The 14,196-nt window shown below is 45.3% G+C and overlaps 1 protein-coding gene across 2 annotated transcripts in view; it reads left to right on the top strand.

Moving 5' to 3' along the window:
- LOC135377790 (b(0,+)-type amino acid transporter 1-like) overlaps window positions 1-13,979 on the top strand; it is a 68,387-nt gene extending 54,408 nt beyond the window's left edge. Inside the window, exons 9-13 of one of the 2 annotated variants that reach the window (XR_010418195.1) lie at window positions 6,341-6,444; window positions 8,083-8,179; window positions 9,800-9,849; window positions 10,031-10,180; window positions 13,295-13,407. Coding sequence is in view for 1 of the 2 variants with exons in the window: in XM_064610463.1 (XP_064466533.1) it covers window positions 6,341-6,444; window positions 8,083-8,179; window positions 10,031-10,180; window positions 13,295-13,463; window positions 13,538-13,611 (594 nt within the window). In the remaining variant the exon portion in view is untranslated. Of the gene's footprint in view, window positions 1-6,340; window positions 6,445-8,082; window positions 8,180-9,799; window positions 9,850-10,030; window positions 10,181-13,294; window positions 13,464-13,537 lie in introns of those variants that run through there. The other variant, XM_064610463.1, reaches the window with a different exon arrangement.
- Window positions 13,980-14,196: the final 217 nt, after the last annotated feature.

The following is a 14,196-nucleotide window of genomic DNA, read 5'->3' as shown; positions in this document are numbered from 1 at the left end:
GCAAGGCCTGAACGCCAAGAGGAACGATTCGACAAAAAATAAAAGGACACATTGCGGAAAAATAATAACTATGGTCACCTGACAACATAACAGGTTCTTGTGTGAGTGTGGCAAAAAAGTACAGTTCGGCCTCCTTATTATGTGGGACAGGATAATATATGCATTCCTTTCTTTTTTAGAATAATTTCTGAAGCGTAAATTTTTACTCCAGATTTCGTTGTGTTGAATGCTGAGGTCTCAGTTAATTCAATCTAAACTTGAAAACGTGAAATTCGGTCGTGGAAAAGCTGAAGAACTGGACACCATGTAAGCCAAATTTATGCGTATTTTAGGAAAATCACTATTCTTGAAGTGCAACACACATGCAATTACAAAATTGATGTTTCCAGAGATGATTATGAGCGCTAGTTGCCAAATGAAGGAATGATCACGGAGAAGTCGTTTCATATAATCAAAGCTCGTTCGAGATGCCAGATTTTCTTCCCCGGAAAAAAATGTCCCCTGGCAGAACCGTCCCCAGGGAAAAATGTCCCCCGGAGAAATCGTCTCCGCAAGAACGAAAGCCGTTTGATCGAACGCGGGACATTTGGTCGAAAGTCATTTCATCGAACACCGTTTGATCGAAACGGCAGCGGTCGTTTGATTGATTTTTTTATTGCTTCGTTTGGAGCAGATGCATACTCTAAACAAGATTGAACTAAAGTTTTATATGGCTGTTAATACAATATCTGTATTTTATACTATGGCGAAATTTCCTTCTTAGCATTCATACTTCGAGTGCCTTTCGTGCACATATCACTATCCCATTTCGGATCCCAGCAATGAAAAGGGTGCCCAGAAGAAGCGCAGACTATTGGCTGCTCCCAACTTGAAGACATTTTCTTCGGTATGTGTAGCTACGGGGGATGCTTCAGTTCAATTCAGTTTTATTCAATTTTATTTCCTTTCGGATGGGAGAGAGCAAAAGCCAGAAGGCTGTGCTGTTGGTGAATGACCAATAAAATCTTTCTGCAAATGACCAGTGGTCTCCCCTCTTTAGCTGAAAAAAAAAAGCAAGAAACAAACAAAAAAGGAGAGGACACTGATTGCCTCATGCTCCATATGTTCGAATCAAAAATTACAGAAAAAGGGGTGTAGGAAAAAACGGTCCCGGAAAAAACGGTCCCGGAAGAAAGGGTCCCGGAAGAAAGGGTCCCGAAAAGAAGGGTCCCACTGGAAAAGCCGGAAAAAAAGGTCCGCAGGCATGGAATGCCATCGCTTGTGCACAAAAGCGCATCTTTGGTGCGACAGATGATGCTCCTCAGACAGAGACAGTTATAATGTTTTGTGAATACGGTGCTTTATTTGCTCTTTTTTTTTCTTGCTTTGAATTGCCTAGTTATAGGACCTGACTACCCCGCTTGACTAAAATTCCTACCCCAAAGTCGGCCATAACTCGATCGGTAGCTGGCTTCGGGTAGTAGCTTCGGTTGGCGCTTACACTTGACGTCATTCTCTTTTCCGGCTTTGGCCGGAGTTCTTAGACCTAGGTCAGTGAACTTTTTCTCTGTGTAACCTACTCTAGCCTAAGCATGGTACCGGTGAAAAGCTTTCTGTCCTTCGGTTAGCGCTTACACTTGACGTCATTCTCTTTTCCGGCATTGGCCGGAGTTCTTTTTGTCTGTGTAATCTACTCTATCCTAGGCGTAGTCAGGAGGAGGCCTCGAATAGAAGTATGCGGGTTATACCAGTGGGGTGGGGGGTATACGTTTACTTTAAAAAAATACTAATAATGATAACTACAAGGAAAGGTCAGCCAGGTGCGAAGCCGTTTTGGTACTCCTGAAACACAGAAAAGAACACGGGAGTGACAATAAAAAACTTGTTTCACCACTAGTTCATAGACTGTTCATGCACGGTATGCACGAATGTACTAAGAGTATTCAGAAGAATGTGCGGGAGAAAAAAAAATAACGGCTGGGTCCGGTACCATTTTTTCCTGTCTTACTATAGCAGTGTGACATGTAATTGCCCGCTGATTTTGTTCCTGAATCAATCCAAGCGTATTTGTGCACTAATGTCATCTGTCCCGCACCGATCGAGTTACTGCCAACTTTGGGGTAGCAATTTTAATCAAGCGGGGTAGTCATGTGCTACTACTACGCAATTCACTACGCAATTTATAATTTGTAATGTATTGAACGTCTAAATAAAGCACTTATCTATCTAAAAATTCAAAGCAAAAAACGAAAGAGGAAAATAAAACACCGTGTTCACAAAATATAATACATATATCACTGTCACACCAAAGATGTGTGTTTAAGCGATGGGAAAGCTATATCGCCTGCCTGCGGGACCATTTTTTCCGCCTTGTGCCAGCGGGACCCTTCTTTCCGGGACCATTTTTTCCGGATCCCCAGAAAAAGGGGTGCTAAGGACACGCTGCGAGCTTCGAACTCCCTTCGAAAAAACGTCTTTCGAAAAAACTGCATCGATCAACCGGCTTTCGATCGAACGGCTTGCGACCAAGCGGTCTTCGATCAAACGCCTTCTCCAAACAGCTTAGGATTTCGGAATAACTCCTTGAACTCAATCTTTATGTATAAATGGACAAGATAAATGAAAGGAACTTGACGCGCGACGAGGTCTCGAAGCACGATTTCCGTCTCATAACGCTCTGATTATTACCCGGAAACTTCAGTACTATATTTTTAGACACTCCTTGGTTTTCACAGGGTACTTCAGATTACACCAGACCTTTCGTTCAGCGTAGACACTAGTTCAGCGGAGAGTCCCCAGTGACCCGGAGCTTTTCCTTATCTTCCTCAGAAGGCCTCCCTTTGTTCGCCGTGCAAAGACAGACGGGTACAGGTTTTGGGTAGGGTTGCCACTAGGCCGGTATTATACCGGCACGGCCGGTTATTTGCTCGCTCTGCCGGTTACCGGTAGCAAGGTGATACCGGCAGCCTTTTGCCAGTATTTGTGGCTCAACACCTTTCATAGGGGCTTTTACGGGGTTTTCCTTTCAACATTCCACTACACCTCGAATAAATCTGGAGCACAGACCCAACTTCATAGTCACCAGTCGTTTTCTTAGTTATTCGTTATTATTATCATTGTTGTCTTGAGCCAGTATACACTTGTTCTTTCTCTCTCTCTCTCTCTCTCTGTATACTCTCCACCCCTCACTTACTTTCCTTTTCCCGGGAACATTTCCTCCTTCCCCTCTATTCCACCTCCTCTCTCTCAGCCGGTATTTTTCACTACGAAAGGTGGCAACCCTAGTTTTGGGTCATCTAACGTGCAACTAGCAAGGATTGTCGAAAGATGGAAAATTCAGGGAACCGGTCTCGAAAAATTGGCCGTATCTCAAAATAACGTGATCGAAGTCCCCGTTGAAAAATAAACTACTATAAATAAATGTTATCTGGCTGTTTCTGCGTGGAAAATGCCAAAGCCCACTTAGACTAACCTGAACATGAAAATGCAAACACCGAACTTTTACTAACCTTATAATCAACTAACGAACGTGCTGTTCCGTCGCGTCCGTTTCATTTATCTCCTATTTCTTAATTGTATTTATTTATTTATGTATTTTCGGAATAGCAAGCCGACGTCCCGTTTGACTGACGTTTTGTTTTTTTCTTTTCGTCTAATAAATATATCCCCCCTCCCCCGTCGCTGTCGTTGGTTGTCGTTGGTTTTCCTTGCTTCGCGAACGTGAATTTGGGTTCCGGAAAAGACTGTTGCTCACTGCGTGGGCGGAAATAATTGTGCAGCGGCCGCTTGATCGATTTTTCTTATTGGTTCACGTGGAGAGCTCATGAGAAAAAAAAGAAAATAATAAAAATAAAAATAAATCGATCAATAAAAGAAAGAAAGAGAATCAACAAATAAAGCTGCAGTTCTAAGTACTGTTATCCTAAGAAACATTTATCTGTGTGTAATCCGATTGCTGGCTGTTTCAACATTACGAACATTACAGGGCAGTCCTGTTGAACGTTACTGGAATGTTTGTGAAGTCGGTCTTCCACTGACCGTAAATACGAGAGATTCTCGTTAGCCTTATGAGACAGTTGACTGAGTAAGCACAAACCCGAAACGGCAAAATCGAGCAAATTGACGTTTCATGTCAAGCTAATAAACTCATCTCGCTTCTGTATAAGCGCACCGAAAAAAACGGTGGTCTCTTACACGGGCCGCGACAATGCTGGCTCGTCTACCCAACGTTCCCCCGACAATGCTGGCTGACGATAATCCCTTTACCAGCAGCTAAGTAAGCTTTTGTTCTGGTCTCCAAGGCCATGCCCTAAGTCCGCTGTGATGAAACTAAAGAGAAGAGAGGGAGCACCACAGTGCGCGTGCGCGCCGCATGGTCGGCAGATGGACACGGTCAAAATGTTCCGCGCGGTTTTTCCTGTGCTACGGCTAGAGGGCGACACAGAATGACGCGGTTTACGGGGCTTTGAGATGGTATTTATCCGTACTCACGTTTCATGCTTTTTTTTATAAAAACTGAAAGTGGTAGACATATAAATTTGATGTCTATCGATTCCTGAAATATTTCCAGAGAAAGTAAATGGAAAGAAATGTCTATAGAAGTTTCATAAAACCTGTTCAAAGAGGGAGGAGAAAAATTGTGTATTTTTTTCGCATTCGTGACGTCGCCGTAAAATACATACGACATGTATGAGAAATCTGGTATCTGCTTCTGCTCTTCTCTTCATCTGCTCTTCATCTCGTCTTCCTCTTTATGATGAAACCACCCGCGTCAAAATCTGCGCGGCGGTTACCGAGAAAAAACATAAAAACTGTTCCATAGGAAATACATTGGGACGGAGAGCGACAGTGTGCTCTTTCCCCCTCTCATATTGGGGGTGAAGGAAAGACGGGTCTCCGAAGATGCGCAATGAACAAAATAAAGAAAAAAAAGGTGTTCCTTCACGAATTTTTTGCGGACGACCTACCGAACGGAGTTTTGTTCTGAAAACGGCTACAATATCAGGTCACCGAAAGGAACAGATGTTCTCATTAGGACAACTTCGTAGCTTTTATAATTAAAAAGTTAATTAACGATTTTAGGTAATTAGTCATTTGACGGTTGAGCAACCAAGAACATCCGCCGGCCCATAGATTATAGAAGTGAAAACAGCATGTCTATAGCCCTTATAGTTTTTTTATGAAAAATCTGTATCGCCTAAAAAAAGACACCCTGTATATGTATACCAAAGCTAACACCTTATCCGAAAATTCAAGAAACTCGTGTACACATATCTAGGCGTGATCGATGCTGGGAAAAAAAAAAGAAACTACGGATCGAATATCTTAAAGATGCCAGAACAGGAAAATATATATTGTGGACATCGGGCACACACCGTATCTACAGGCACCACTCTGGTGATCGCCTTCCCAGGCAAGAAGATGTGGGTTCGATCCCTACAGCTGGCTAACCTTTTCAGTGACTTTCATCTTTCATCGTTGATTTCTTAGGCAATTTGAGGCTTTGTTTGTATCTGTCCCTTCTATGCTCATCCCTTCAGCCTCAGAACATCAGTTTCTCTCAAGCCCCTCTTGACCTCTTCTAAGTCGCCAATTTGTAAGACTTAGCAAGGGGTAAGACATCGCCTTAGAAGGTCATCAACTAACTTAACTTTTGTCTCTCCTTTCATGCTAGGCGTCATGTATTTCATTTTCTTTTTTACGGGACATCATTCTCAGAGCGTGCATCGCACTCTTGGGACAGTGGGTTGTTACGGAGGACAAATATTACAGAATAACCCCCACCCCCGGGAAAAAAGTATTCCATAGTATCCTGCCTCTCAAATACTCATTGGATACGCCGTCCCGAGTGGGCGCCAAAAATTTCGCGGACCTGAGGGAAGCGGCTCGGGAGACATTAGACAAATGGAGTAAAAAAGAAATAAATTTGTTGGTTCCGTGCGGTTGATAGTAGACAAGACTCCATCCAGTGTCCAAATTTCGCGCGCCTAGCTTAATTTGCGCGGCAGAGAGAATAGAAAGGGAGCGGATAGCTGCCTCCAACATGCAACCACGATGAAGGAGCGGGGGCTCCTCTTTTCGTCGACTTACGCCAAAGAGTGATAAGGAAAAACTGTTCGATGTTGGAAATGAAATTATTGCTAAACTTCATTGACAGCTCGCACGGACAAAGGGTGTTGTTGTTACGTTTCCTGGAGTTTCACGAGCAACTGTTGGCAAATTTTGTGCCCTGCGGAAATCCCTCTGATTCGAGCACTGATTCGAGCCCAGCTTCGGTTGCCCTAACCACGGCGATCATAACGGCGACACGTGAGCTGTAGATGGCACTGCCCACGATTCACGTATGCTTTTTACCACGCAGAGATTCGGTGACCACGTGCTTGGCCCAGCCGCTGTGCTTATTTGCCTGTTCGTGGCTGCCTCAACCTTCGGCTCTGGAAACGGAACAACATTCACCGCTGCCAGGTAAATGCGTAAAGGTGTTGGGCAACGTCCACTCACCCCGATAACAGTCCTCATATTTCTGACTGGACGTCCACAATGCGCATTATAATGTTAAGATGTGTGGGCGGAGTTGACTTGCGGAAGTCCACCTGTCCGGAAGAGTAAAGCGCATACATATATGTTAGTCTGAAAAGGCTAGGGCCAGTGGCGTAGCCCGATCGAGGGAGGTTTCGGGGTTTCAAACCCCCTAAAATCGTACCTTTGATGGTGCATTTGGGAGAGGGAAAACGAGTGTGAAATCCTCTCCCCCATGTAAAGTTCCCGTTGAAGCCCTCACGGAATATTTTTTTCTGGCTACGCTGTTGAGGAAGGACCCCTTTGACACCCAATTATTGAGCACTAGAGCGTAAGAAAACGTCTCGGAAATTAACCTGGCTCAAAACGAGGTCGTTTTTCTAAGTAGCACTTTTTTATCTATCACCGCCGCGATCCCACGATCGCCGAGAACGCCAGAAATTTGATAGCATTTTATGAATTGCTTCGGCATGTGTTTATCAACATCACTCAAAGACTCGGTACGCAAAATATGAATGCCGTCAGTGAACATTACGCGCTTCCACAAATTTTCCAAAGAATCCGCAAAGCCATCATAGTTTCGGATTCTCCAAGAGTGGGTGACGTCACCAGGAGCTCTGACGTCTGTCAGAACACAGCGCGCGTCACGTTGGAAGACTGCCAGTAGCTCTGGTGGGCGAGGAGATGGAAATCTACCTTCGAGGAGCAATGTTGCCGACGCCTGGGTAGATTAGGCTCCCCGTGACGTCGTGCTTATCGAAACTAGAAATTGATTTTATGATACTTCGGCGTCACATAGAGGAACAATATTTTGGACATGCAGAGTGCAATGGTATAAATTCCGCAGGATTCTGACGACACCAGATCTAGTCCGCAGTGGTACTTTAAAGGAGCATGGAAGGACTCGAAGGTGGAAAAAATGTCAAGAGGAGTAGAAATTAAGATTACAAGCCCTGAGATACATATCTGCACAAAAACTGGAGCGCGCAATCGTGGTGCTTTAAATCGGTAGGGGCAGAAAATCTGCTTCCCTCGCTGCGCCAATCTATGACGTCATGTCGTCTGCCCAATAGTCAGGCGCGCACCTTCTTTTTTCTTCCTCTCTCTCTCTCTCTCTCTCTTTGCATTACGATTTTGCGCCGCCCGCTCCACGCGACTCGACCGGTCGTTCTCGCTAGCAGACGATTCTCAGCAACAAATAAAAAGTGATCCGCTGACCTGACGCCACCGCACGCCATTCACCCGGCGCTCGTATTCTTGTAAGCTAATTTCCTCAAAAAATTCGCGCTTCCCAAAGGAAATATTTTGCGCGACAGTTTCTGAATGTAGTATGTTCGTATGAGGCGGCAAAAAATGAATATGTATGTTCGAGGTGCCTTCCATGCTCCTTTAAACAAGGGGTGGCGCTGGAAGACTTGGAACGCAGGTTCACACTGATGCAAATAGCCGTCTACTAGATTTATCCGGCACCATAACATGGAGTGACCTATTTAATCGATGAATGCGTTTCTATTTTGTCTGCATATGCTCTGACAATGTGTGTTCTTTTTTCAGTTAATTAGCTCATGTTTGAATCACTTCCAGGATAAGCTTTGTCGCTGCCCGTGAGGGCCACTTGGCGGAAGTTTTATCGTACGCACACGTGCGGAAGCTCACTCCGATGCCAGCTCTAATGCTCAACGTAAGCACCTGACTTACATTTGAGTGAAGCATCCTGCTAGGTCTGCGTTTTAAGATCAAGGAATTATCAGTACACCTCACATCGTTCTAAGTATACAGGGTGTTTTTTTTTTCTTTTTTATCCGTTACAGAATTTGTATTAAAAAAAGCCATGAGAGCAGCATAGATGTCGTTTTTACGGTTGAGTTCTACGGCCAGGTTGACATCCTCTCGAAGAAAGTATGCAACTACAAGATGACTAATTACCTAAAATTCATTAATGAATTCTTTAATTAGGGGATTTCGGGCAAAAGCGGGAGATCAGAATGAGAGACCATCCTAGTTGAAAGCCATTCCACGTTCAAAAAATCCGGAAGCACGCACGTGCGTGAAGATATCCACCCCCGAATTTTGATATGCAAATATATGAGCCGAAACCGAAACCGTGGAGACCGGGACGGGAACGCAGGGGGTACAGCACTTGTTTCACGTCAGAGGGCCACGTGATTTGGAGGGGTGGAGATGATTGGATTGGAGTAGGTGCCGACCTGCGGGCCAGATAAACCGCTTTCCCGCCCAGATAAGCCTCCGTTGGCGAAGGCGAACGCTTCTCAGGCGCGTTTTCAATTTGGGCTCATTTGCATATCAAAATTCGGGGATGGATATCTTAACGCAGGTGCGTGTTTCAGGATTTTTTAAACGTGGAATGGCTTTCAACTAACATAGTTTCTAATTGTGCTATCCAGCCTTTGCCCGATATCCCCTAATTAAAGAGTTAAATAATGAATTTTAGGTAATTAGTCATCGCGTTGTTGAGTACTTTCTTCGACAGGATGTCAGCCTGGCCGTAGAATGAACAATGTTACAAATTTGATGTAGACGGTGGTGGTGGTGGTGGTGATAGGGCTTGCCGTTGTCGGCCTCACGTATGTGGGCAACGTCACGACTCACGCCCTGGGGGAATGTGCGTCCTGGGCCGACTTCTAAGGGAACTGTGCCGACATATGTCTGAATTTGATGTAGACCCCTCAACGTTTGTCCGACATTGGTCCAATGCTATGAAGCCACGTCGGTACAACTATGGCGGGCTAGAATTCATTCTAGCCCGCCATAGTACAACTATGTCGTATCCATATTCTGACAACGTTGGATAGTGGATTGGATTGGATTGGAAAGAAAACATTGCACCAGTGCCAGCGTTCATTTCTTTCGGGTGTCTAGTGGCGCCACCCTTCGGCGGGTTACTGTACGAGTTTGCAGGAAAAGAAGTTCCGTTCATCATACTCTCCCTTGTATGTCTTATCGACGGCGTCTTGTTATTGTTCGTCATGCGACCAATCAAGCATCAACTGCAAAAACGATATCTATGCTGCTGTCATGGCTTTTTATAAAAATACTGGTAAAAAGCACCCTGTATAGTTAATATACAGTGACTGTAACTTTAACAACAGCACCGCTCTTCTCTCAGTACGCAGCACATCCTATGGCTGTCACCCTCTATAGAATATACGGATTCTTCCCTATTCTAGCGGGACCTCGAAATGTTGCCCCGTGGGCTTCATTTGCTTACTTTTTAATAGTGCTAATAATTGGGAGTATAATTACACATAAGGCGAGTCAGTCAGCGCTTTTTTTCATGAAGGGGGCCAAAGTATGCCGTAGAAAAGCGGACAGCAGCCACAAGGCATGCAGGTATGTTGGGAGCCTTCCATACAGCGCACTCCTGCAAAAGCCGCACAATAAATGTTCATTTCAGCGAGTAATTTCATTAGTTTTATCCACGAGCGCTTCCCAAAATTACAAGCAGCTTTACGCGTGAGCCGCCTGCGTTCATCCTTAGCAGTAACAAATTCTTGCGTGTATTTTATATCAGAGCATGCTGGCCATATGCATGGTGTCGCTGGCCGACATCGGAAGCCTCATCGACTTCTTCAGCTTTGCAGCCTGGATGTTTTACGGTGCCACGATGCTAGCTCTTATTGTTATGCGATGGACCAAAAAGGAACTGTATCGTCCGTATCGGGTAAGTAAGGAAGGGTAGAGTAAGAAAGCCGCTATGCCCCACTCTATTATTTTCTTTTTTTACTCGTAGCGTCACGACAAGCACAGATTACGGTTATATACGAAGGTACGCTCTTTGTGTCAATGCAACAGAGGTAGCCATTAGTGAGCGAAACCATCGGGTGCCATCGGAACTGTGAATCGATAACTTTTGTACCGGAGTATTCCAAACGAAACATCCGATAGAAGTTGCGCTATTAACCTGTCAGTCCTTTCCAATCCAGCAATGTCATTCATTGTCTTATTTATTTAGTCAGTTTGATATGCGGTTTTCTACTGAGGTGGCCGCATGACGACGACGACGACGACGACGACGACGAAGCAGCGCGCATGTTATACTCTACCAGCCACTCCTGAACCCTCTGGTTCTGGTCTGATACTGCGCCGCGCCAGTGATGAGCCCGCCAGTGGGTTCGCGCCGATGTTCCGCATGCTGATGCTGCGCCGCGCATAGACAGCTCCAATATACGGTGCCCCGAGCGCCATCTATCGCCTCAGCTCTACGTGTGAGTTTTCGCTCGTACCGCAGAGAAAATCCTGGAGAGTACCATATCGTGTTGGATGCCCAGCCGTCTGCTGGGACCGCTTGTCCTGGGAGCTCACTGTATGCGGGCGCTCCAGTTTCACTTATCTCTTCGCTTGAAGGAGCACCGAGTGACCATGCTCGCTTCCTTTTGTAACCTCTTCTTTGTAGAATTAAATTTAGAAATGAAACACTATTGCATCTTACCGAGAGATGCCAATGGAGACATTCCATTGATTCAACTACCGTGACCTTCTGTTCACCATAATTTCAACGGTGAAATGATGCACGAATCCACACGAAGAACCTTTCCGACCGTTTCATCGGAGCTTGTTATTAAGACCAAGCCCCATCAATGTTCTCATTACTCCTATAGCCGGTTTCGCATTGTACGTATGGAATCTTTCCCGTGAGGGAAGCTGCCTGGGGTTGTCATGCGGCCCCCGAGCAACAAAATAAAAAATATTCGGCCAGAGCTTCATGAACGGTCGTGGCGTTATGATTGGGCTCTGTACTCGTGCAGTTTATCTTGCGTTGGTTAGTGATAGAAAATTGTTACCATTGACCTGTAACAGGTGATGACTCTGGAAATAAGAGACGAGGACCGGTTGGTACACGACAAGAGAGAAAACGACGAAAGTAACACGGAGACAGGCAGGGAACGTGGAACTTTCAACTTTTAATCATAATCAACCTTTAATTCTACGATTAAAGGTTGAAAGTACGACATTCCCTGTCTGTCTTTGTGTTACTTTTGACGTCTTCGCTGATGACTCTCTAAACCGGCCCCTGCGTCTGATTTTTACTTGATTGATATTACTAGTACATTACTAACAAAAAATCCGAGCAAACCCTACATGACCGATTTGTAATATTGGTGCCTTCAATGCCACCAGAAGCGGACCGGTACAGTCGCAGGTTTGGTGATCGCCCGAGTGAATTTGAGCAAAGATTCTTCGAGTTCAGGAGGCAACTGAAACGGAGCTTTTTGGCTCGCCGTTTTCCACAGCTGTGGACAAGGTTCCTGATGTCCACCCGCTGACTTACAAATAGAAGATCGACCTGCAGTGCGACGCACCGACAAGAACAAGTTCGCTGAAGTTGGTGCGGCTTCGTTTTATTCTTACGTTGGATGAAAGTATCCAAAGATACGTTTGTTGTCGCAGAGAAACCTGTCCATGTTCGGGACAACGTAGGTCTAATAATAATAATTCGTGGCTTTACGTTGCGAGACTACTGTGTCAACACACGTCTGCGAGCAGGTGTTCTGTGATGAACCTGAATAAGTCAAAGTTGCACTTACAGCTAACAAACGAATATCTCAACGCAGTCCCTAAGATAGCAACTGCACAATCAGTTTCATCCTATGTTGGCGCAATAGTTAAAAATAAGGGGCGTTAAATTTCCTCAGTACACAGCAAATAAAAAGGACTGCTGACCCTGTGATTCAGCAGCGCTATAAGTAACGCAAATATATACTTTTGATGTTCTGTATTGTGTCATCTATATCAGAAACAGGCTACTCCAAACCCATGGCATGCCGCCCGCGTAGTTCCTCCATGGCTCAATGCGGTCCGCGGATACGAATGAGTTCGGCACCCCTGGCAGAAGTACTATATACCCACATTTGTGCACGTAAAGGCGCGTTCCTTAGCACGCGATTTGCGGAGCGACGACGACAGCGACATTTTTTTCCGTTCCGCGGAGGAAGTCTGTTCCGCGCAGGCGGTAGTAACAACAGGTTTCTCGCAACCGTATGGTTTGGTTGTCAACGTCGCTTCAGGTTCAGCTCGCATATAAATCGTTCAACGAGAGGCCGAGGAATGGAAAAATTGTCGCTGCCGCTGTCGCTCTTGCAAATCGCGTGCTTGGGAACGCGTTGCCTACTTACCGGACGAACCGCCGGTGGTGCGCGACACCGCATTTATGTAGGGAGCCTCCATGTGCAAAGCGGAGAAGCCGCAGCAACCCATGGAGGCTTCCTACACTTGTGCGATAAAAGCCATCACAAATAACGTGGTAACCAAACTCTGCGTAACAAACAATATAGCCACGCAAAATTGGCTCTCCGTGCCATTTCGAATCGGGCATGGCGGTGTCCTCACAGTTGCATCCAGCTACAGCTACGGGTGCCACCGGTGCAGATATTCAAGTGAAATCGATCCATCGAAAAACGTGGATCTCATTTGTCATTTCGGTTTCAGCACCGTTAGCGCGCCTAGCGGTACCTGCCTGCAAACAACTCTCCTAAGGCCGCAGTGTTCATGTTGACATCGGATGAGTATACTGTAGAGTAGACCATTAGAAATGCATGTACACTAGCAAAGTTTGTGTGGCTATATTTCTCGCTAGGCAGAATTTGTGTGCCGCGGTTTCGTATCCTTTTTTTTTTTTTTTTTTCATCGCAGAAATGCGTCATTGTGCGCAACTGGGAGTTCGTCCGGTAAGCACGTTACGCTTTGCGTGCGCAAACGTAGGTATACTTTACCTGCACACCACCGTGTACAATGAGACCATCGAGCACATAGTAGACAGAATCCTTCTCCGTTACAGGTACCTATCGTAATCCCATGGATCGTCCTTTTGCTCTCCATCTACCTCGTAGCTGCTCCTATCATTCAGAAACCACAAGTGGAGTACGTGTACGCGTGCCTGTTCATCGCCTCTGGAATATTCTTCTATGTCCCCTTCGTTCACTACAAAGTACAGCTCCTCCTCATGAGTAAGCTTATGTGACACCCTTTTTCTTCTTCTTCTTAGTCTCGTAATCCGCTAACAACTTGCATTTCGTTTCAGAAAAGGTCACAATGTTTCTCCAACTAATACTGAACGTGGTTCCGACGGCGTACACGGACAGTGTACAAGATTGACAAATGGCTCCTCATGCGTGCGACTACATATTTTCACCAGCATTTTGGAGAGATGTCTCCTCCATCCTCATCACAACATAGATAGTGTGGAACATTTCCAGCGAACGCATTTTTTTCCTTCTCATACGCAAGGCAAATGGTGCTCGTTTATGCCATTTTACATTTTTGTACCTACTTGCTAGTCGCGTGATTTTGAAATGCGACGAGCAGGAAAAGCACACAAAAGTGGAATTTGACCCCCGAATCAGCCTTGATGAAGGCGATCAATTAAAATGGCCTGCGATAGGTTTTTTTAAAGGAAAGACTTGTTGCGTGGATTGGTGCTCGATTCGTAAAAGATGCTCGATTAAACGTGAAATGTTATTTTACTCTGTCTTCCTCTTCTTTTTTTCGTTTTTAGCAGATGATGAAAGCGGTGTCTGCTTATTGTGTACATAAATATATAGATATGGACATTATATATACACAAAGATATTTTGCGTAATAAATTTGCACGGAACGTGACCACGCCGCAACGCGCGAGCCACTCTCGATTCTGGGTAATTCCTTAAGCTGGATAATCCCTGGGTAAACCTCTACCACACG

The sequence above is a fragment of the Ornithodoros turicata genome, chromosome 1 (genome assembly GCF_037126465.1).
Source record: "Ornithodoros turicata isolate Travis chromosome 1, ASM3712646v1, whole genome shotgun sequence".
Classification (NCBI taxonomy): Eukaryota; Metazoa; Arthropoda; class Arachnida; order Ixodida; family Argasidae; genus Ornithodoros; species Ornithodoros turicata.
This window is presented reverse-complemented; position numbering and strand designations above follow the sequence as displayed.